Source organism: Urtica dioica, chromosome 3 (assembly GCF_054948205.1).
Source record: "Urtica dioica subsp. dioica isolate 48M chromosome 3, U.dioica_male_clone48M_v1_H2, whole genome shotgun sequence".
NCBI classification, from domain to species: Eukaryota; Viridiplantae; Streptophyta; class Magnoliopsida; order Rosales; family Urticaceae; genus Urtica; species Urtica dioica.
Window position 1 is genome coordinate 32,204,979 of NC_142758.1, and position 21,536 is coordinate 32,226,514.

A 21,536-nucleotide genomic window follows, 5' to 3' on the forward strand; every position below is an offset into this window, starting at 1 on the left:
TCACTTGAGAAAGAAAAGAATTAGAGTGTGGGCACTTTTTAAACACGACGACTAGAGAACAAGTCTCAAAGTCGAAGAGCCAAAACACTAGGTCAAATGTGGTCCTAGGTGCCAAAACAAAAACCAAAAATAACTAGAGATAGAGAGAGGATCGGTCACAAGGTCTAGAGAGAGAAGCTCTCAATCTCTAACTTATGTGGAATGAGAAACAATGAGAATGAGGTGGGGTATTTATAGGAGGAGGATTACCTTCAAAAGGTAGTTTTCTCTTTTCTATAGAATATCACATATTCATGAGAAAATGTTATTTCCTCTTTTCCCACTAGGTTGCACGTCCAAGATGTTCACATGACACCTTGGATTTGTTTCCATATTTGCTTGTTCCTTAGTTGGCCGAAATTCTACTTGCTTCTAGAAGCAAATTTGTTTCCTCTTTTTCTTTTGGCAAGTATCTTCATAGATTAATGCACAAAATAAACTCTCTTTCACACTATGGCATGAACGAAATTCAGCCTTATTTTCCTTAGGTTGGACGTGCAAGGCTTCTAGAAGGAGCTTCTAGATTTTTCTTCATTTGTTCATGACAACATAAGAAAAGCCCATTTAGAATTTTCAAGTAAAATTCCATGAAATAAAATTAATCCTCAAGGCCCGATAAACTATTAATGGCCGAGTGTTTTAAGTTTCATTTGTCATCATATGACAATGTCAAAAAATTTATTGACATTCATTTCGTCCTATGTCCAAAAAGACAAAAATACCATTTAGACAATTTTTCGTAAAACTTGTGTCGTTCTTGTTTTGTGATAGTGATAGTGACCTCATGGATCCAAATGAACAAAGCTTTAGCTAAAATACTTGGACTCAAAAGTTCACAAACCTTTTCCTAGTTTAGCTTAATGTCAACTGACTCCACTAAAGAGATAACACTGAGAATCTCTCGGTTCAAATGAATTTATTTTCTACTCAAGAATTCAATCTAATTGTGATGAGTGGATCCATTGAATATTATCTATGTTTACCCTTCATGAATATCATCAGCTAGTCGGAATTTACAAAATTACCATTTTATCCTTCTAGCTGCTATTTCCTCAACTCCTTTGTCGCTTGTGAATAAGTCAGAAACAATGTATTGACGAGGAGCTAACAAGTCACATTGTTTCATCCAAAAGAGTCAGGACTCAATATGGACACTGCCCAGTTCATTTATTCACATTCCAATGAACAAAGCGTGAGGTGATATACATTGCATAGCTATGGCTAAAGTCTTTTGTAAGTTCCTTCACCTTTTCTATGATGAAACTTGTGCATTATCTACTGTGTATACACCTACTTCGCATTTAGCAATTCATAGCATAATAAAAATAGAACAACATGTTCATGATGTGAACCATTTTCCAATTTTTCAACTATGCATTAGAGCCATGAGAGAAAAGTATAACAACTATTGGGGTCCAGGAAAAATTCCTTTTCTTTACAAGTTTGGGTTCATTTTAGACCCACGAATCAAATTTGAAGGATATAGGGACTTTATGCAATATTTAGTGGATATGACTGGTGAATATTATATTTTAAGCAATCACGCCAGAGTCGTTGAAGTTTTCTATTTTCTTTTCAAGAGCTATCAATCAAAGACTGGACCACAACCCGAGTCAAGTCCACCACACAACCAATCCACAAGCACATGCATTTTTCAACGATTTCTACATAGCATCATAGCATCGATTTCTCCAATGTACTGTCCCACGAACTCGAACGTGTTGTCCTTGACACCATGATGGTGACCGCCATCGAAGTGTCTGGCTTCTTATAGTTCTGAGTCCGAGCGTCAAAGTTCTTGCAGAACGCCATGAGGTTCAGACTGTACTATCTCAACGCTGGCCCCACCGGTGGCGCCAGCCGAGCTCCTCCCACCGAAATTGTGAGTCGAATCGTCACCGCCACCGGTCGCCGCTTCATGATCTCCTTCAAGCTCGACATCTTCGTTAGGCTTTTTTCGGGGTTTTAGGGATTTGGTTTGGGTTTTAGGGTATGACACAAAAGAAGAAGAAGAAGAAGAAGAAGAAGAAGGGAATCGAAGAATTGGAAGAGAGAGGGAGAGGTGAGAAAAAAGAAAATAAAAATAAGAAGAGGGCAAAATTGTATATGCATACTGAGTCTACTAGTAAAATTGTCTAAATTATGATTTTGGTGGCAAATGGAAAATTGGTTATCAAATGGTAGTAGATGTGCTTTTAGAATTCCTACTAATTGGTCAAGAAGTCCAAATGTCTTCATAATATTTTAATGATTAAGAATTAACAAATCAACACGCAGGGTCTAAGTTCCTTTTCTTCAAATTTTTACTCTCTGCTTTTTCCTTTATAATATACAAATTAAAATTAATTATGAGTTAGTTTTTAGGCAAATATTGCGGATACACATGTATATGTTTTATGTGTGTTTGTTCGCAACAAAAAAATATAAGGATATTGTTAAATGCTCATTAAATATTAAATAATGATAATCGTTACTAGATCTGCGCATCACGAGACTCTTGTAGTAGGTCTCACCCAAGGCCGGCTCTGACCTAAGGCGGCGGGCAAGGCTTGTGCCTTGGGCCCCCAATTGGGTTGGGCCAAAAAAAATTATTTTACACTTTTTGCCTATTTTTAAGAAAATTTACATTTTTTACCCTAAAAAATTACACTTTTGGCTCATTTTCTAAAAAATTTGCATTTTTTACCCTGAAAATTTAAATTTTTATTAGTATTATAGGGCTCCAAAATATGGAATCGCCTAGAGCCCCCGGTGAGTTTGGGCCGGCCCTGGTCTCACATTTTCTCTAATCCCGGACTTACGGTGAAGGGGCACAGTAATGTCAACCATCCAGCCTTGAAAAGCGAGCAAAATTTTCTTTCTGTGGAGAAACGCGAATGACAAGATTCACTACCGCTGGACACGTGGTAGAGCACAGAATCAAGTGAAAGTCTTTCCTTCCATGTGCTCCGCTACTATGTTTTCATTAACAAAAAAAATTAGGCCATTGAATTTGTGACCGTTGCAAATCCAACAGCCCAAAATAATTGCAAATCAACAATGTTAGATTTTGTAACATTGAAAATGCAGCAACGGTAAGAAATATATACGTTGCAACTATAATTTTTTTTTTAAATCATTTTTTCATTCTCCTATAAATATCACCCTCCATTTACACCATTTTTTCACACCTCACAATACAGTCTTCTAATACTCTTTCTCACTACTCAAAATCCCATAAAATTTTCTCAAATATTTATTTTTACTATATAGTTTTCATATATAATTTTTTTATTTAGCTATCAAATATAATTTTAGTATATATTTTAATTTTAAAAAAATGTCTGAATCTCCTCGAAGCTCATCTTGTCTAAGTTCCTCACGAGCAAGTCTTCAAACACACCACTGCTCGAAGATCCACAACCAACTCACGAATTTCCCATGAACCAATGCTCTCAAAATATGCTCGGTTTATCTCAATTTTCTAATTTTGAAAACACCGAGTACAGTCCAAACCAAGTACCATCAACTTCATTCATACATCCAAGTTACCATCAAACCGAAAGCCAATTTGACCCAATCTCTCCATATGTTCATAATAATTCACCACCATTCCATCCATATACCTATTATACACAACCTCAATTTCCACAATAACCTTATTATTCACAACCCCAACCACCATATCAAGATCTCGAACCTTATTATTCATAACCCCAACCACCATATCAAGATCCATACTAACGTTACCAAGACCAACTACATAATTATGAAAATCAAATTGACGAAGAGGAGGATGAGGAGAAACACCCACCATCACGACCACCACCACCACAAGATGAGGGGGACGAAGACCTACCTCTACTACATGGAGGAGGCCCACCACCCACCAAAAAAAAGAGCGAGATAAAAAATGTAAAAATACTTTGAAGAAATTGGTGAATGGGAGGATAAAGCAGGGAAATGTGGAAAACTGTGAAAGCGGGCAACAACAAACACGGGACTTCATCGTTAATACACCACTACAAGAAGTGCATTTCCTCTGAAGTTCTCCAGATAGCTTCTCACGATCTCATCGAGTTTAGGAGAATCCGAGTGTGGTATTTAGATGATGAAAAGGACTCAATTACAAAGAGACATAATAAAATACTTTTGAGCGGAAACTAAAAAAATGAAAGCCATATTTATGTCGGTCTCGTTTAGTGTAACCTTTAACCTTAGACATATGATCGGAAAATAGTCAGATGGATTTCATGAGTGTGGTAGTTCACAACATAGACGACTCGTGGAATTTATGCAAACGAATCATATAGCCTTTAGGAGAATTGATGGAGTCCACACGGCCGATATCATCCTACAAATCCTACTTTGAGTGATGGAAGAGTGGCGTATATGTGATAGGATTATTTTCATAATCTTACACACTGCCACAAGTCACGACACAATGGTTAGAGGCTTAATACGAGAGATTCCTTGTGAGTACAACCTTGTACACCAAAGGTGTGTAACCCATATTATAAACCTCATAGTCAAAGCCGGTTACGAAACCTATGACTCATCCATTGCAAAAATTAGGGACTCAGTTGTCCGGATCAATAGTTCTAACCCTAGATAGATGAGTTGAGGATGCATTTTTTTTACTAAATGGCCTAAATGAGAGGACCTTCCATCTTGAAAATAAAATTAAGTGGAATTTAACGTACTTAATGTTGATGAACTTCTTTTCTCCGGGTTATTACAAGGTCATAATATCATTTATCAATAGTACGGGTAATGCTAACATAAACGAGAACGACATTGCTATGGCTAAAGTTTTTTTGAGTTCCTTCACCTTTTCTATGATGAAACTTAAGAATAATCTGATGTGTATACACCTACTAACCATTTAGCATTTCATAGAATAAAAAAGTAGCACAACATCTTCATGAAGTCAACCATTTTCCACTTTTTCAACCATGCATTAGAGCCATGAAAGCAAAATATAACAAATATTGGGGTCCAGGAAAAATTCGTTTTCTATAAGGGGCTTTGGGTGCATTTTAAACCCCTTAATCAAATTTGCAGGGTATAGGGAATTTTGCAATATTTAGTGGATATGACTGGTGAAGATTACATTTTAAGCAATCATGCTAGAGTCGTTGAAGGTTTTTATTCTCTTTCCCAGACCTATCAATCGAGGATTATACCACAACCCGAGTCGAGCCCACCACACAATCGATCCACAAGCACATGCATGTTTCAACAGCTCTATCAACATGTACGAAGTGTGCATAGATCTTCAAGTCCATTGCCAACTTCCTCAAGAATATCTCAAGATTTGGCGAACAATGAGGAGATCACACAATACAAACTATCCCGATTTGTTTACATGCATCAAGATAGACTTGACGCCCTAGTGTGGTGCAGGCAACGAAAACATGTTTTCCATCTTGTCAAAAATAGTTCATGACATACTCTCGATACCTGACTCAACTATTTCATCCGAGGACGCATTTCGTAGCTCTCCTCGCATTATCGATGATAGAAGATGTAGTTTGGTTCCTGAAATGGTGAAGGCATTAACCGTTGGAAAAGATTGGCTTCTACACGATAGACGAACTCAAAAGAGGTTTGTTAACTTCGATCTCGTGGAAGATTTCAATTCCGATCTTTCAAGTTTAAACATTGATGATTAGATTTGTATTTTTAACTTTGAATAATTATGAATATAAATAAAGGTAGTGTTTCCTCTATTGACCATCGAAGAGGTTTTAACGAGGCCGTTTTCAATAAATAATTCTTCATTTTCTCAATTTTACATTTGAGTTCTTATTTAAAAAATACTACATTTTAATCCTTTGAAAATGTATTTATTTAAATTATTTTTTTAATTTATGGAAGTGGAAATTTCCACCAATGGAAAAAAAAATTTCATTCCATGGTGAGTAAAATTCCTGTCAACACTGGAAAGAATAATATCAGTGCTCATAAATATATGTTCAAACTTTCCATTTTTTACACTACTACAAATCGGGCTATCAGCGTCGCTCAAAAACTGGGCAATACGTAATTCGCGCTTTTCGAGCGACGCAATACGCGGCGATGCTAATGGTCTAGGACGTTGGCTACGTTTCATGTGGCACCGCGTCGGATTTGGCACCCAACTAAAGTGGGACGTCGCTTGCAAAAAAGCGACGCAATAGACGGGGTGTCACTGGATAAACGAGTGACGCAATAGATAAAAAGTGACGCAATAGACCGGACGTCACTCATTTATAAAGCGACAATAGATAAATTATTTTAAAAAAAAAAAAAAAAAATTTGAGCGTGGGATTTAAATTTCAAATTTTAAAATTCAAATCACGCATTCTTAAAAAGTAAATTCGGAACATCTAAAAATACAAACAAAAATTTTAAACTTCAACTTTCAAAAACAATTACCGAGTGAAAGGCTCAACGGTAAGCACGGAGACACGGTCGGCGTGGCCCGGGGCGATCCATCAAGTAAACACCGAGTGAAAATCTTAAAAGCAAAAGAAAAGATGCATTAAAATTAGAAACACACTAAAAAAATACAAATCTTTTGAATGAAGGTTATAAATACTAGCGAGAGAGTACAAATATGCTAGCGAAGCGTGAAAATATAAAAGGCGGGTATAAATATAAAATTAACGACTCGTATATTCATAGATTTATTAGACGAAAATATTCACTGACCTAATGAAGTGGCTCTAGTAAGATAGACACATGCCTCATTTAGATTTATAAATTTAGTTAAGTCTATTATCAAAGAATTAAGAAAATAGCCTAAATTTGAGTACTTTAATTTATATGATATGGTGAGTTGATTTACTCATTACACTTGTCAATTAAATATTGGATATATGATAGAAATTCTCTCGAGTCACAAACTATCCCCTTAACTTCATTATTTTTTCTACAAAATTAGTGTTTTAACTCTCGTTTTACTGCGACGTTCCCCTTTCCGTCAATTTTTTTTCTCTCCGTTGATATTTTGCTGTGTAAGTCACATATGACTTAAAACATGTGCAATTATCAAAATACCATCACTATTATTATTATTATTATTATTATTATTATTATTATTATTATTATTATTATTATTATTATTGTTATTATTATTATTATTATTATTATAAATTAAATAATAGGAAAATTCTCTCTCTCATCGCTCTCTTTCTATGTCCCTCGGTCCTTCTTCTTCATCTTCTTATTCGATCTTGCCTAGACAAAAAAAATAAATAAATAATTGACGAGACCATCACGCATTTAGAGTTCCTGATCCTTCGACCATGGCCTCCAACCTTCGTCTTGCAGTTCTTCGTTGAAGCTCTCTACCGCCGTTGGAGCAAAATTACCCTTGCCCATATACCAAATTCCATGGATCAGAATCCCCAACAACCACCATAAATATAAATCCCACGCAACAAGAAAAAATTCAGTACCCACAAAAAAAACCTAGATTATTTTGAATCTTATTAGGGATACATGACTTTTAGTTGCTGCTTTAGGGATTCTGATTATTTTATTGTATTGACCTTATAATTTTCCAAAAGAAAAAAAAAATCACAGAAAATTAAAAATAAAGAAATCAGAACTCTAATCGACATATAAAAAGAACCCAACAAACAAAAAAAATAAATAAAATAAAACCCTTTTTCATAAGGCTTTGGTTTTATTGAAAAAAAAATTAAGAAATCCGGATACACCCAACTTTTGTCACACACCGCCTACATCATTATTTGGGTGTTCTTGTTTTTCATTGTAATGACAACATCATTTTCTCATTTTTCCAGCGATGATGGGTTGGGATTCTGGGTGAATTGAAGAAAAAGAATATTGGGTTTAGAGTAAGCTCTATGATTTTTTTTTTAGACAAGCTATATGATTATGGGTAATTCTAACAGTGAATTCATGTTGGGTAGAGATATTATAAAGCGAACAGATCATTTGTTTACTTCTCTTCTACCTCTGATGCGTAGTCGGAGATTCTCCCATGTCAGAGAGAGTTTGAAATAAATTTATTTTCATTTTATTCTCATTTTTTATTTTATTTGATGGAAGGGGAAACGGAGCAACAAGACGAAAGTTCAAACACTGATTTTGTGAAAAAATAAAGTTGAAGATGTGGTTTGTGACTCGATCTAGAATTAAGGGGGAATTCGTATAATTTATCCTTAAATATATGAAACTAATGAACAAGAAGTTCAACCAACACTAATTTTGATAACTATACTTAATTTAATAAATTAAAATAATTAATTCAATTTACTTTGGAGAGTTAGCTATATTTTTTATATTTTATCATTCAACTATAACTTTTAAAGTTAGTGTTATGCCGTCGTTTTAACAATGTAAAAACGACGTCCCTCAAAGTAAAATCCCGAAACTTGACTCGCAAAACAAAAGGGTAAATTTCATATATACATATTTACATACATAAATACAAATATATATATATATATATATACACACATTAGAAAAGACATATGTATGCATAATATATATATATATATATATATATATATATATATGTATATATATCTATTTAACTATATCATAAGTGAGAATGGCAATTTTACTATTCATAAGGTTTAAACCAATTACCATATGGCACGTGTTAACCATTTAATAATCTCTCTCTTTGATATAGATTTACGTTTGACCTCTTCGTTTCATATTCAGATTTCCCTTCTCACCTGCAAAAAAAAAAAAAAAAAAAAAAAAACGAAACAAAAACTTTGCTTGGTCTCCGTTGCTTATCCGCGACTGAGAGAGAGAGGGCGAGAGAGACGGGGTTTTAGGTCGAGGAGGAAGAGGAAGCTCTCTCTGCGAGAGCTCGGCGACGACACCAAAGCCGACACCGAAGCCGACCGTGGTTGCGAAGGAGTCGCGTCGAATAAACCGCGCGAAGAAGACGACGGAGCACGTGGTGAGGATCAGCTCCGACCAGAGCTTCTCGCGCACAGCTTGCTAAGGTAATTTGCGAACCCAAAATCTTAGGGTTCGTGATTTTTGGGGGTTTTTGTTTAGGTTATTCAACGTACAAGTATTTATTATAATTTTCATAAACTTAAATACATACCGCTTGCATTGAAACCCCAGATTCTAGATCCATAAACAGAGATACATAACATCCCCATTTAACAATCTCTCTCTTTGATTTATTTATTTATTTATGTTTTACCTCTTCATTTCTCTTTCCCTCCCTCTAATTATGTTTTGCCTCTTCCTCTCGTCCTCAGATTTCCCGTCTCACTCGCAAAAAAAAAAAAAACAAAAAAAAGGCAAAACAAACACCTTGCTTATATCACTCTGATTATACAGCTTGTTTTCTCCATAACAAGGTAAAGTCTTTCATTTTTGTGGTTCACTTGTTCCGTAAGTTTCTAACTATATATTACATGTTTCTAAATATATATTTCTTTGTGGTTAGCATCGAACCACCGACTCAAAGGCGACGGTTTGTTTCGACTTCCTACTACTTTGATTTATGTGATCTTACAAATTCCCTGTTTAAATTAATTGTGAGAAATGACATTCTGTTATTTCTTTTGCGCAGACATTTAGATGACATTTATATGAATTCAATGGCCGATGATGGTAACAAATTATTTCAATACTGCTCTAGCTATGATCGTCTATTATTTTTACGTCTATATTTTGTTCTCATTTAAGGGCATGCAGATTCTATATCTTCGGATACGTTGTTGGTTGAATATGTTAATTCTATCCAATCAAAGCGGTGTCGGAAGGTTTGTAGACTTTGTTTTGTACTTCTGCATTTTGTTTTTCAATATTCAAATTAGAATCAGTTTATTCTAACATGGTTCCTTAATATTGATTGTTTTTGTAATTAGAGGGCGCTTTCCTCTGTTATACAACTGCCATCTTTATCAAGTCGTAGAAGCAAGCGGCAAATGTTTATGCAGCAACTTGGTTCCAAGTCAACAGATTCTAATTCCCTTGAAGGTTTGTGCTATGTTATTTAGTGCTTTTATTTACGAAACCAACTTTTTTATGAGGTTTTTTCTTTCGAAAGTTTACTTCTGTATTGTTGTTTGATTGATTTATGCACATCATTGCATATACAAATTTGTGTAAATTCTTGGAAGAACAACTACCAACTGCTGCTTCTGTTTCTCTACAGGTATAAAGTCATTAATTGTGACGTATTATTATTAAACTTGACTCGACTAAGATACGATACTTATAAAATCTCATCTGCATATTTCCAGAGATGTGTTCCTTCTTCTTCTGCTAAACAAAACACCAACTCAGTTGATTCTGAATGTTGTTGTCTGACTACATGATTCATATGAGAAATGAGGTTTGCGTGCATTTCCAGCGAATTGGTTATATATCGTGTTTTTTAAAAAAAAATCTGCTTTCCATTGTTATATCTAATGTCGTTTTTCCATTTAGAAAATTATTGTTGGTGCACGTCATGCCATATCTGCACATGCACTGATGAATCAATACCGTGACGTGCGGCCTAATCGTATCAGTGTTTATCATGGTATGTACCTCTTCATTTTTTGGGTATTTTATGTTCATATTTAATTTATTTTAGTTATGTCCTAAAAATGCTTCAATATTAAAGTTTTGATGCTATGTTTATTTTAGTTTCATTTCTTTAGTATTTTAAAATCTAACTTTTTCGAACGTATTAGTATTAATGAATTTACTATTAATTTATTCTTTTTGAATGTGCTACAGATGATATCTATCAGAACAAGTTATTCAGAGATTATAAAATCCCCGATGAATCTCAGATTTTAAGACAAAAGATAAACTGTTTGCATTGTGGTGCTATTAAGTTCGAATTTGAACCGCCTGGTTTTTGTTGTTCATCTGGCCAAATTCAATTATCTACACAGGAACCACCAACTGCTCTTTGTGACTTGATCTTTGGGCCAGGAGCCGAGTCTGAAAATTTTAGACATTATATTCGAATATATAATTCTAGCTTTGCTTTTACTTCAATGGGTATTCACTTGGATGAAAAGTTGATGCAACAAAATGCTGGAATTTATACATTTCGTGTACAAGGCCAAGTTCACCATTGGATTAAGCCATTAGACACCCATGGGAATACTGCTTCTGCCCTTCAACTTTATTTTCATGATACCGATCATGAGATACAAAATCGCCAACAATTTTCCAACAATTTAAAGTTCGAAGTCATCCAAAGAATCAGTAATTTTATGGCTTTAAATCCGTATTCTAAATTTTTTAAGAGCTTGACTGATTTTTCAAATTTACGTGAGTTTTCCATTTGTATAAAGAGTAATCCTGCTTTAGACCAACGAGTTTATAACTCGCCATCTGTTTCTCAAGTTGCTGCAATGTGGGTAGATAATGGAACAAATGATGAATGGAACAGAGATATTATTGTTCATGGTTGGGATGATCGTACACACAGTATACGTTATGATTATGATTGTTATGATCCTTTGCAGTATCCAATATTATTTACATATGGTAAAATTGGATGGCATCCAAACATTGCTCGTAATAACACAATCGATTTGACTATTCCAAGTACAGCCAATCTAGCAACAAGTGTCGAAGAATTTCTCCAGGCAGAGCCCAAAGGTACTTCTTTCCCTTTATTGTATTATAATTAACCGCTTATACATATATAATTAACCGCGAGGCCAAAGACCGGCCTCATGAGCTCGAACTCGGCCTCATGAGCTCGACCTCAACTCGACCTCATGAGCTCGACCTCGGACTCATGAGATCGACTTCCACTCGGCCTCATGAGCTCGACCTCGGCCTCATGAGCTCGACCTCGGCCTCATGAGCTCGACCCGTTTAGACATTGTTATGGCGTCATTTTTCGTATGGGAAAAATGACAGATCCAAATGCAAAAACGATGCACAGCCGGGCTCGCCCTCCAGGCCGGGCTCGACCTCCAGGCGAGCTCGACCTCCAGGGAGCTCGACCCCCATGCAGGCTCGACCGCCAGGCGAGCTCGACCCCCCCGGCGATCTCGACCTCCAGGGAGCTCGACCCCTCAGGCGAGCTCGACATCCAGGCAGGCTCGACCTCAGGGTCGACCTCCAGGGAGCTCGACCCCACCAGGCGATCTCCACCTCCAGGGAGCTCCACCCCTCAGGCGAGCTCGACCTCCAGGGAGCTCGACCCCTTAGTCGAGCTCGACTGCCAGGCCAGGCTCGACCCCCAGGGAGCTCGACCTCCAGGCGAGCTCGACCTCCATGGAGCTCGACCCCCAGGCGAGCTCGACCTCCAGGCAGGGTTGACCTCCAGGCCAGGCTCGACCCCCAGGGAGCTCGACCCCCCCGGGAGCTCGGCCTCCGGGGAGCTCGACCCCCACGCGAGCTCGACCTCCTGGCCAGGCTCGACCTCCAGGCGAACTCGACCTCCAGGGAGCTCGACCCCCAGGGAGCTCGACATCCAGGCAGGCTCGACCTCCAGCCAGGGTCGGCCTCCAGGCGAGCTCGACCTCCAGGGAGCTCGACCCCTCAGGCGAGCTTGACCTCCAGGCAGGCTCGACCTCCAAACTATATTCATATTTAAAACTTGTTATTTAAAGCCAAACATCTATTAACTAATATAATCAATTTCATTAATTTATATTAGTATATTATTGTATATTATTTTGCTCAGTTTATGTTTTTTATGTATTCAATTTTTTATTCTTATTATTACTATTATATTATACTTCTATCTTCCTGCATTAGGTGTATCTACACGGAGGCCCAAATCTAGAGTTTCTTGTCGTGATTACTATTGTTATAAGCTTCAAATTCGTCCTCATCAGTCCTCCATTCTACTTCATTCTGGTCGTTTGTTCCAGCAATACATCGTTGACATGTACGTGAAAATTGAAACTGGACGCTTGCATTTCTTAAGAAAAAATCAAGCCCATATTCGCGCTGATTTATACCAAGGCCTTGTTGATTCTCTGAAAATCGGTTGTGCCGGAGGTACGGATATTGGTAAACGAATTGTTCTTCCGGCAACATTTATTGGTGGTCCAAGAGATATGCAACGACGTTATATGGACGCTATGTCATTAGTACGAAAATTTGGAAAACCCGACATTTTTCTTACAATGACTTGCAATCCAAATTGGCCTGAAATTCAACACCAATTGAAGCCATTTGAATTGGTTCAGAACAGACCAGACTTGACATCACGCGTATTCAGAGCAAAACTTGAACAACTAAAAAAATATATTATTCAGAAAAAGTTCTTTGGTCCTGTGGCAGCTTATGTTTACGTAGTCGAGTTCCAGAAAAGAGGCCTTCCACATGTTCACTTTCTGATTATTTTAAAAACGAGCTCAAAAATTTATTATCCAGATCAAGTTGATAAGTTTGTTTGTGCAGAAATACCTATCCAAAGTGAGCAGCCATACTTGCATTCTCTTGTTTTAAAGCACATGATGCACGGTCCTTGTGGGCTTTTGAATCCGAAAAATGTTTGTATGAACAAAAAAGGGAATTGCAAAGATCAGTATCCGAGGCCGTTTACTGAATTTACTGAATTTAGTGAAGCATCTTACCCTCTTTACAAACGACCGTCAAATGGACATGTGGTAATCGTTCGGCGAAAAGAACTTGACAATAGGTGGGTTGTTCCTTATAATCCATGGTTATTAGCAACTTTTAATTGCCACCTCAACGTGGAGATCTGTTCAACTATAAAAGCCGTGAAATACTTGTATAAATACGTCTATAAAGGTCATGATCGTATACAATTTTCTTTACGACAAGACGAGTCTGAAGCCGATATCGATGAAATCAAACAATTTCAGCAAGCAAGGTGGATTTCTCCTCCAGAAGCTGCATGGAGAATCTTTGGATTTACTCTTAACGAGATGTTTCCTCATGTATTACCACTTCAAATCCATTTACCTGGAAAACATCAAGTCACTTTTCACGCAAGTGCTCAAATCCAGCGTGTTCTGTCAGATCCACCAACTTCTAAAACCATGCTCACAGAATTCTTCAATCTGAACAATGAACATTCTGAAGCACGAAAACTTCTGTATGGACAAATACCTGAGTATTTTGTTTGGAACAATGACGGAAAGATATGGACAAAAAGGAAAAAACAAATTGTAATTGGTAGAATGGTTTCAGTCCAACCGATTGAAGGTGAACGGTATTATTTGCGTTTACTTCTTTCTCATTGTCGGGATCCAACCTCATTTGACGATTTGCGAACACTTGATTCGGTTGTTTCACCAACCTTAAGAGAAGCATGCTTGGCACGTGGTCTTTTATAATCTGATAATCATTATGACAATTGCTTTGAAGAAGCAACAGTATTTGGAATGCCATCGCAGCTACGTCGACTTTTTGTCATTTTATTGGTCTATTGCGATCTTGATAATCCATCTTCCCTTTGGTCTAGATTTAAAGGGGAAATGATGGCTGATTTTTGTGACATGAGTCTTTCTTCAGTAGCTGCAGAACAATCAACTCTAAAAAAAATTGAATACATGCTTCAGATACTTGGACGTAATATAAATGATTATTCAATTGTTCCAGGATTTCTCATGCCTGATCTTCAAGAATTAAATGCTAAATTCGTTGACGACGAAAGAAAAGTAGCAATCCCGTTGGAAGATCTTCGTTCAGTAGAAATGTTAAACGAAAAACAAAAAATTGTGTTTGACCGCATCATGCAATGTGTTGAATCAGATTCTCCGGCTGTAATCTTCGTAGATGGTCCTGGAGGAACTGGAAAAACTTTCTTATACTGCGCTGTACTTGCCACAAGTAGAAAACAAAATTACATTGCATTGGCTACAGCATCATCCGGAGTTGCGGCCAATATTTTACCAGGCGGTCGCACAACTCATTTTCGTTTCAAAATTCCACTTGAAATTCAAGAGTCAATGCAATGTAATGTCAGTAAACAATCTAGATTGGCGGCTTTACTACGAATTGCAAAACTTATTATTTGGGATGAAGCTCCGATGCTACATCGCTTTAATATCGAAGCCGTTGATAGATTACTACAAGACTTGACTTCATCTACGTTGCCATTTGGCGGAAAAATTGTTGTGCTTGGCGGTGATTTTCGGCAGGTATTGCCGGTTATCCCTCGCGGTGATCGCTCTGATATCGCAAATGCATCTCTTGTGAACTCATATTTATGGAATTCCTTCGAAAAATATAAGCTTGATGTCAACATAAGAGCAAGTACTGATCGCGAATTTTCCACTTTTTTACTTGGAATCGGAAACGGAAATAACAACAATGAAGATTCAGTCATGATTCCAAGTGATATGCTTCTACCATTTTCATATCAGGATTGTTCACTCCGTTCACTTATTAATCAGGTTTATCCAAAAAATAAATTCACTGTTTTACATATTTTTCCCCATACTAAATTATCAGATCATTACAAAGAACAAAATACTCACGTACATTATTTTTTTACTAGGTTTTCCCAAACATAAGTGACTTGTCTACAGACTCTTCTTGTTGTATCAACCACACTATTCTTACACCAAAGAATGAATCAGTTGACACAATTAATGATTTAATGCTTGATCTATTTCCAGGTATGTACCAATTTTTTTTGTTTTTTGTTTTTTGTTTTTTGTTTTATTTCTATTTTTTTTTATAAAAATGTCTTTGAAACGAATAACTAAATATTCAAGTTTAAATATTATCTTCTTACTTATTTACAGGTGACATACAAACTTATTATAGTTATGATGAATGCATTGATAGCACTGAGAAAACTTTTCAAATTGATTTCTTAAACACCTTAACTCCAAATGGCATTCCACCGCATGAGCTACGGCTCAAGAAAAATTGCCCGATTATGTTATTGAGGAACTTAAACTCAACAGAAGGACTGTCAAATGGCACGAGGTTGAGCTGCCGTCATTTCTCCAAAAATGTCATAGAAGCTGAAATATTAACTGGTCAGCAGAAAGGAAAACAAGTGTTCTTGCCTAGAATTCCATTTTTACCTTTGCAAACACAACAAAATCCATTTGCATTTAAGCGGACCCAATTCCCAATTAGGTTGTGTTTTGCTATGACCATTAACAAAGCTCAAGGTCAAACTCTTGATTTTGTTGGTCTATACTTACCCCAACCTGTTTTTTCACACGGGCAACTGTACGTTGCATTATCACGAGCAAAAAAGAAATCATCAGTCGTGGTACTGTTACATCCAGAGTCACAGGGATGTGAAGTGGGGTCTACAAAGAATATTGTCTACGACGATGTTCTAAGGCTAGCTGGATGTTTATAAGGTTCGATTTCCATATCTCAATTTGAATTTTGGTTTTCTTGCCATCAGTCGTGCTTCGTTCATTTCAAAATTTAATCATTTTGCCATAGATTTTCTTCTGTCATTTGTCCTGTCAGACAATAAATGTGTTCACACATAACAATACAATATCTATCAATCAATTTAATATTTTGAGATCTGAACAGTTTTCACTTATGTGTTATATATATATATATATATATATATATATATATATATTATTATAAGCTATTATCATTTGACTCTTCAAAGCATCGGCATCAGTTCATAGCTACGAGCAAAGCTTTTGCTATACGGCATGCTCAAATTGCAAAAAAAGGGTTGCCTTCCCAAACAATCAATACTTCAACTGCGAATTTTGTAAAGTTGAAAAAATCAAAGCCATCCCATGGTGAGTACCATGCATAATTGTTTTTCCCTAATCCGATCAAAATTTGTACACATCTTATGATTTCACCTTAACCATGCAGGTTGTGCGTTCAGCTAAAACTAACTGATGCCTCACAAACATTGGACGCAATCTCTTTTGGACACACCGCCGAAAAAATATTCTCTTGCAAAGCTGCGAATATATCTAAACTCTTGGAACAGGTACAAATTCTGATCCTTTTTAGTTCTCACAAATATATTGATATCTGAGGCTAATAGCATGTGATTACAAAACTTAACAGACATGACATAACCTTAATTTTCTTGTTATTACTACTATTATTTGTTTTTTTAACCTATTTTTTTTTCCTTCGTCAGGTCAGGGTTCACAAAAAATTATGTTGAAAACAATCTTTAAAGCAGTAGAAGCAATCACAAAAGCATTTTACGTCAACTACTCAAACACGTCTTCTACAACCACACAACAACAGTACACAGTGAATCAAGTTTTCAACATTAGTGACATAAATATCATCCATCAAGCCAAAGATAAAAAGAAGATGCACATTGAAAACATTACTGACTCCACCAAAGTTGAAGACCGAGTTCATGAAGCCAGAGACAAAAAAAGACAGCGCACTGGAAATATTTCAGAATCCAGCAAACTGAAAGACCGAGTTCATGACAACACATCCGACAACGAAAACGATGAATCTTCTGCATCCTCTCACAAAACAGCATGCTACAAATAACTCTTTTGAAAATGGTTTTGAACCTTTTAAACTATGTTTATAAGGTAGTAATCTTTTGTGCCATATCTTTTGTACTAAATTACAAGTTGTCAACGTAGATATTTTTTTTTTTGTAAAACTCTTGACGTTGTCCAAAACTATGTTCATATGGTAGTTGTTTTTATAAGGTACTTTTTTTTTGTTAACCTCTTCATCCGACTTGCATCTTTTGCACGCTCTGATATTTAGAATTCTCTTTTAAACAATCAAGGCGAATGCATTATTTAGTTTCTTTTTATTCGTGTTGAAAGATAATTTCATCAAAGCATTTTTAACCTGAATAAACATGCCTGTTGTCGGCCCGTTCCGGAACGACAGCGCCCGCGGGGTCCCATGGCCGAGAGGCCAAAGACCGGCCTCATGAGCTCGACCTCGGCCTCATGAGCTCGACCTCAACTCGGCGTCGTTAGCTCGACCTCGGCCTCATGAGCTCGACCTCGGCCTCATGAGCTCGACCTCGGCCCCATGAGCTCGACCTCGGCCTCATGAGCTCGACCTCAACTCGGCGTCGTGAGCTCGACCTCGGCCTCATGAGCTCGACTTCCACTCGGCCTCATGAGGTCGACCCCGGCCTCATGAGCTCGACCCGGCCTCATCAGTTCAACATCGACCTCATGAGCTCGGCCTCGGCCTCATGAGCTCGACCACCACCCGGCCTTATGAGCTCGACCTCGTCCTCATGAGCTCGACCACCCCTCGGCCTCATGAGCTCGACCTCGGCCTCATGAGCTCGACCTTCACTCGGTCTCATGAGCTCGACCTCGGCCTCATGAGCTCGACCTCGGCCTCATGAGCTCGACCTCGGCCTCATGAGCTCGACCTCGGCCTCGTGAGCTCAACCTCAGCTCGACCCCCCCGGTCCAGGTGATCGGACTTTGAGTACTGAAACGCTGTCGAACTCGTGCCTCGCTCGTTTCTCTCAAGCCTCGGCCTCTAAACACCTAAACCTACTATATTCACCTCAATCCTACTAATGTTGAGCATCGGCAACCCCTCTGTTTCCTTTTTGTAGTTCACACTTTTCTGCTTGCTTTTCAGGTGCTTGGACGAGACAGACACCACCTACAGCTAAGGGACGGCTTGGGATACCAAGCCCGACACGCTCGAGTCAAGACGAGACTACTTGGTCCGGCCTTGGGTCTAACCGTCTTTGATCCCTAAATAGTTGTCCGAAAAACTGCGACAACAATACCGATCAGTAATTCCAATTAAACACGTGCAAAGCACGTGACGAAACCTAGTAATATATATAAAAATGCATACGTAGATAATATTCATGCATGCATAACACATGTATACCCGAAAATGGGTATTCAAGAAATTAAATGCAAAAGTGGACATATACGGAATAAACAACTCAAACAAACACCACTAAAAGAACCTCCGAGAAGCTCTAACCCCCCCCCCCCCCCCCCAATGGCTAAATGTGGGCAACCATCGGCGTCCTAAAGCCTTTGGCATAGCTAGACTATCGGCGAATAGAAGAATCATTGAACTATCGGCGGCCATACTATCGGCGAAGTTCAAGACCAAACTATCGGCGTCCTAAAATCTTCGGCAAAGTAAGATTATCGGCGAAGACAAGAATCTTTAAACTATCGGCGAAGACAAGAATCTTTAAACCATCGGCGAACTTCATGACTGAGACTATCGGCATAAAACCATCGGCGAGCCTACGAGACCTTCGGCATGAACTCGGACTATCGGCACGCGAGACCTTCGGCGAGATGAACCATCTTCATCGGCATGATACCATCGGCCAAATACTATCGGCATAGCAAGAATGGCCAAGTACCATCGGCCATGGACTTGGGCCACGACCAAAAGTGGCTTCTTTGGTCTAAATTGTCCTCTATGCCCATTCACACTCCAAAATGAAAAGCCATAAATACCCATCTACCATTCATTCACAAGTAAGTTTTTTCAAACTTAGAAAACCTCTACTTCCCTCCCGATCCACTATATTTTCATCTCTCGACACTTGAGACGAGATAAGCCCCCCACCTCGACTAATGTTGAGCGTCGGAGCGCGCGCCAGGAGAAACCCCTCTGCGTCCCTCTAGTTCACGTTTCTTGTCTTTTCAGGCGAAGAACACGAAGAACGCGAAGAGTCCGAAGATTGCGAAGGACTCGACGAACACGAAGAACGTGAAGAACTCGGCGAATCTAAAAATCGCGAAGAACCCGAAGAACACTAGGAACTCGACGGACTCGAAGGACTCGTTGAACCCGAAGAACGTGAAGGCGAACTAATCACGAAGTGACGAAAAACCGGAAACCTCTTTCCGACGAGGCAAAGACTACGAGATGAGAAGATTTCACCACACCCAACCTACGTGCGGTCATTGGGTCCGGCCCTAGACTGAACCACGGACAGTTCTAAGTGTTGACCCAAAAACGACGTTAACATTTTGGCGCTAGAAGGAGGGGGATACTCGAAAAAAAACCACGAGTTTCCACCGGCAAATTCACTTCCTCCGTGGAAAATTACAAAACTCACAAACGACAAATGGCTAGGCACCTAACCATCTCTGAGGGTGGCGCCCCTCCGGCGGGAATTGTCGCACTCCACACTCGGGCCCGAGCCTGCCAAGCTCAAGAAAATGACACCCCTCGAGACGAGGCTCAACCTGTGCCTGTTCGTGACGACCGAGACGCACGAATAGAGCGAATCAAGACAAGCCTCTTCCAACTTGCCGGCATTGTTGGAAGGATCGGGGGCCGCAACACTATCGTTGAAGATATCTTCAACGATCAAGACGAGCGAGACACGTCGGAGTATATCCCACTGGGACCCGAGATACAAGATTCGGAGCACGGGCTCAACGACAACCTCAATCCTGAAGACGAAGACCTCGAGCCCCGCCAAGAGGTTAGCCATGATGCTCCCGATCCGAGTATTTGTGACATCAGGCGCATTTTTCCCGCGGTGGCAAGAGAGAACCGTGAACGTCGCCAACGTGACGAGACGCGTGAGGTTCGCCGAGCGGTGGTTGATCCAAGGCCACGAAACCGCCAAGCAACCTCGCGAAGCTCTCACTCCTTATCCGAGGCGAGAACGGGACGTTCACGTCTATCCGCCTTCGATCGTATAAGCCACGAAAAAGAATATTGGGTTTAGAGTAAGCTCTATGATTTTTTTTTAGACAAGCTATATGATTATGGGTAATTCTAACAGTGAATTCATGTTGGGTAGAGATATTATAAAGCGAACAGATCATTTGTTTACTTCTCTTCTACCTCTGATGCGTAGTCGGAGTTTCTCCCATGTCAGAGAGAGTTTAAAATAAATTTATTTTCATTTTATTCTCATTTTTTATTTTATTTGATGGAAGGGGAAACAGAGCAACAAGACGAAAGTTCAAACACTGATTTTGTGAAAAAAAATAAAGTTGAAGATGTGGTTTGTGACTCGATCTAGAATTAAGGGGGAATTCGTATAATTTATCCTTAAATATATGAAACTAATGAACAAGAAGTTCAACCAACACTAATTTTGATAACTATACTTAATTTAATAAATTAAAATAATTAATTCAATTTACTTTGGAAAGTTAGCTATATTTTTTATATTTTATCATTCAACTATAACTTTTAAAGTTAGTGTTATGCCGTCGTTTTAACAATCTAAAAACGACACCCCGAGAGCAAAAAACGACGTCCCTCAAAGTAAAATCCCGAAACTTGACTCGCAATACAAAAGGGTAAATTTCATATATACATATTTACATACATAAATACAAATATATATATATATATACACACACATTAGAAAAGACATATGTATGCATAATATATATATATATATATATATATATATATATATATATATATATATAAATGCATACGTAGATAATATCCATGCATGCATAACACATGTATACCCAAAAATGGGTATTCAAGAAATTAAATGCAAAAGTGGACATATACGGAATAAACAACTCAAACAAACACCACTAAAAGAACCTCCGAGAAGCTCTAACACCCCCCCCCCCCCCCCCCCCCCCCCCCCAATGGCTCAATGTTGGCAACCATCGGCGTCCTAAAGCCTTTGACATAGCAAGACTATCGGCGAATAGAAGAAT

General features: G+C 38.3%; 1 protein-coding gene across 1 annotated transcript; it reads left to right on the forward strand.

Moving 5' to 3' along the window:
• Window positions 1–1,849: 1,849 nt before the first annotated feature.
• On the forward strand, window positions 1,850–19,704 carry LOC149402584 (uncharacterized). The gene is made up of 15 exons (XM_089608447.1): window positions 1,850–1,921; window positions 2,029–2,101; window positions 9,697–9,773; window positions 9,879–9,990; window positions 10,134–10,168; window positions 10,257–10,298; window positions 10,444–10,537; window positions 10,738–10,857; window positions 10,988–11,007; window positions 11,307–11,372; window positions 11,481–11,616; window positions 12,730–14,151; window positions 14,548–15,089; window positions 16,775–16,882; window positions 19,537–19,704. The coding sequence occupies exons 1-15, from the start codon at window positions 1,850–1,852 to the stop codon at window positions 19,702–19,704; spliced, it is 3,087 nt and encodes a 1,028-aa protein (XP_089464573.1).
• The last annotated feature ends 1,832 nt before the right edge of the window (window positions 19,705–21,536 follow it).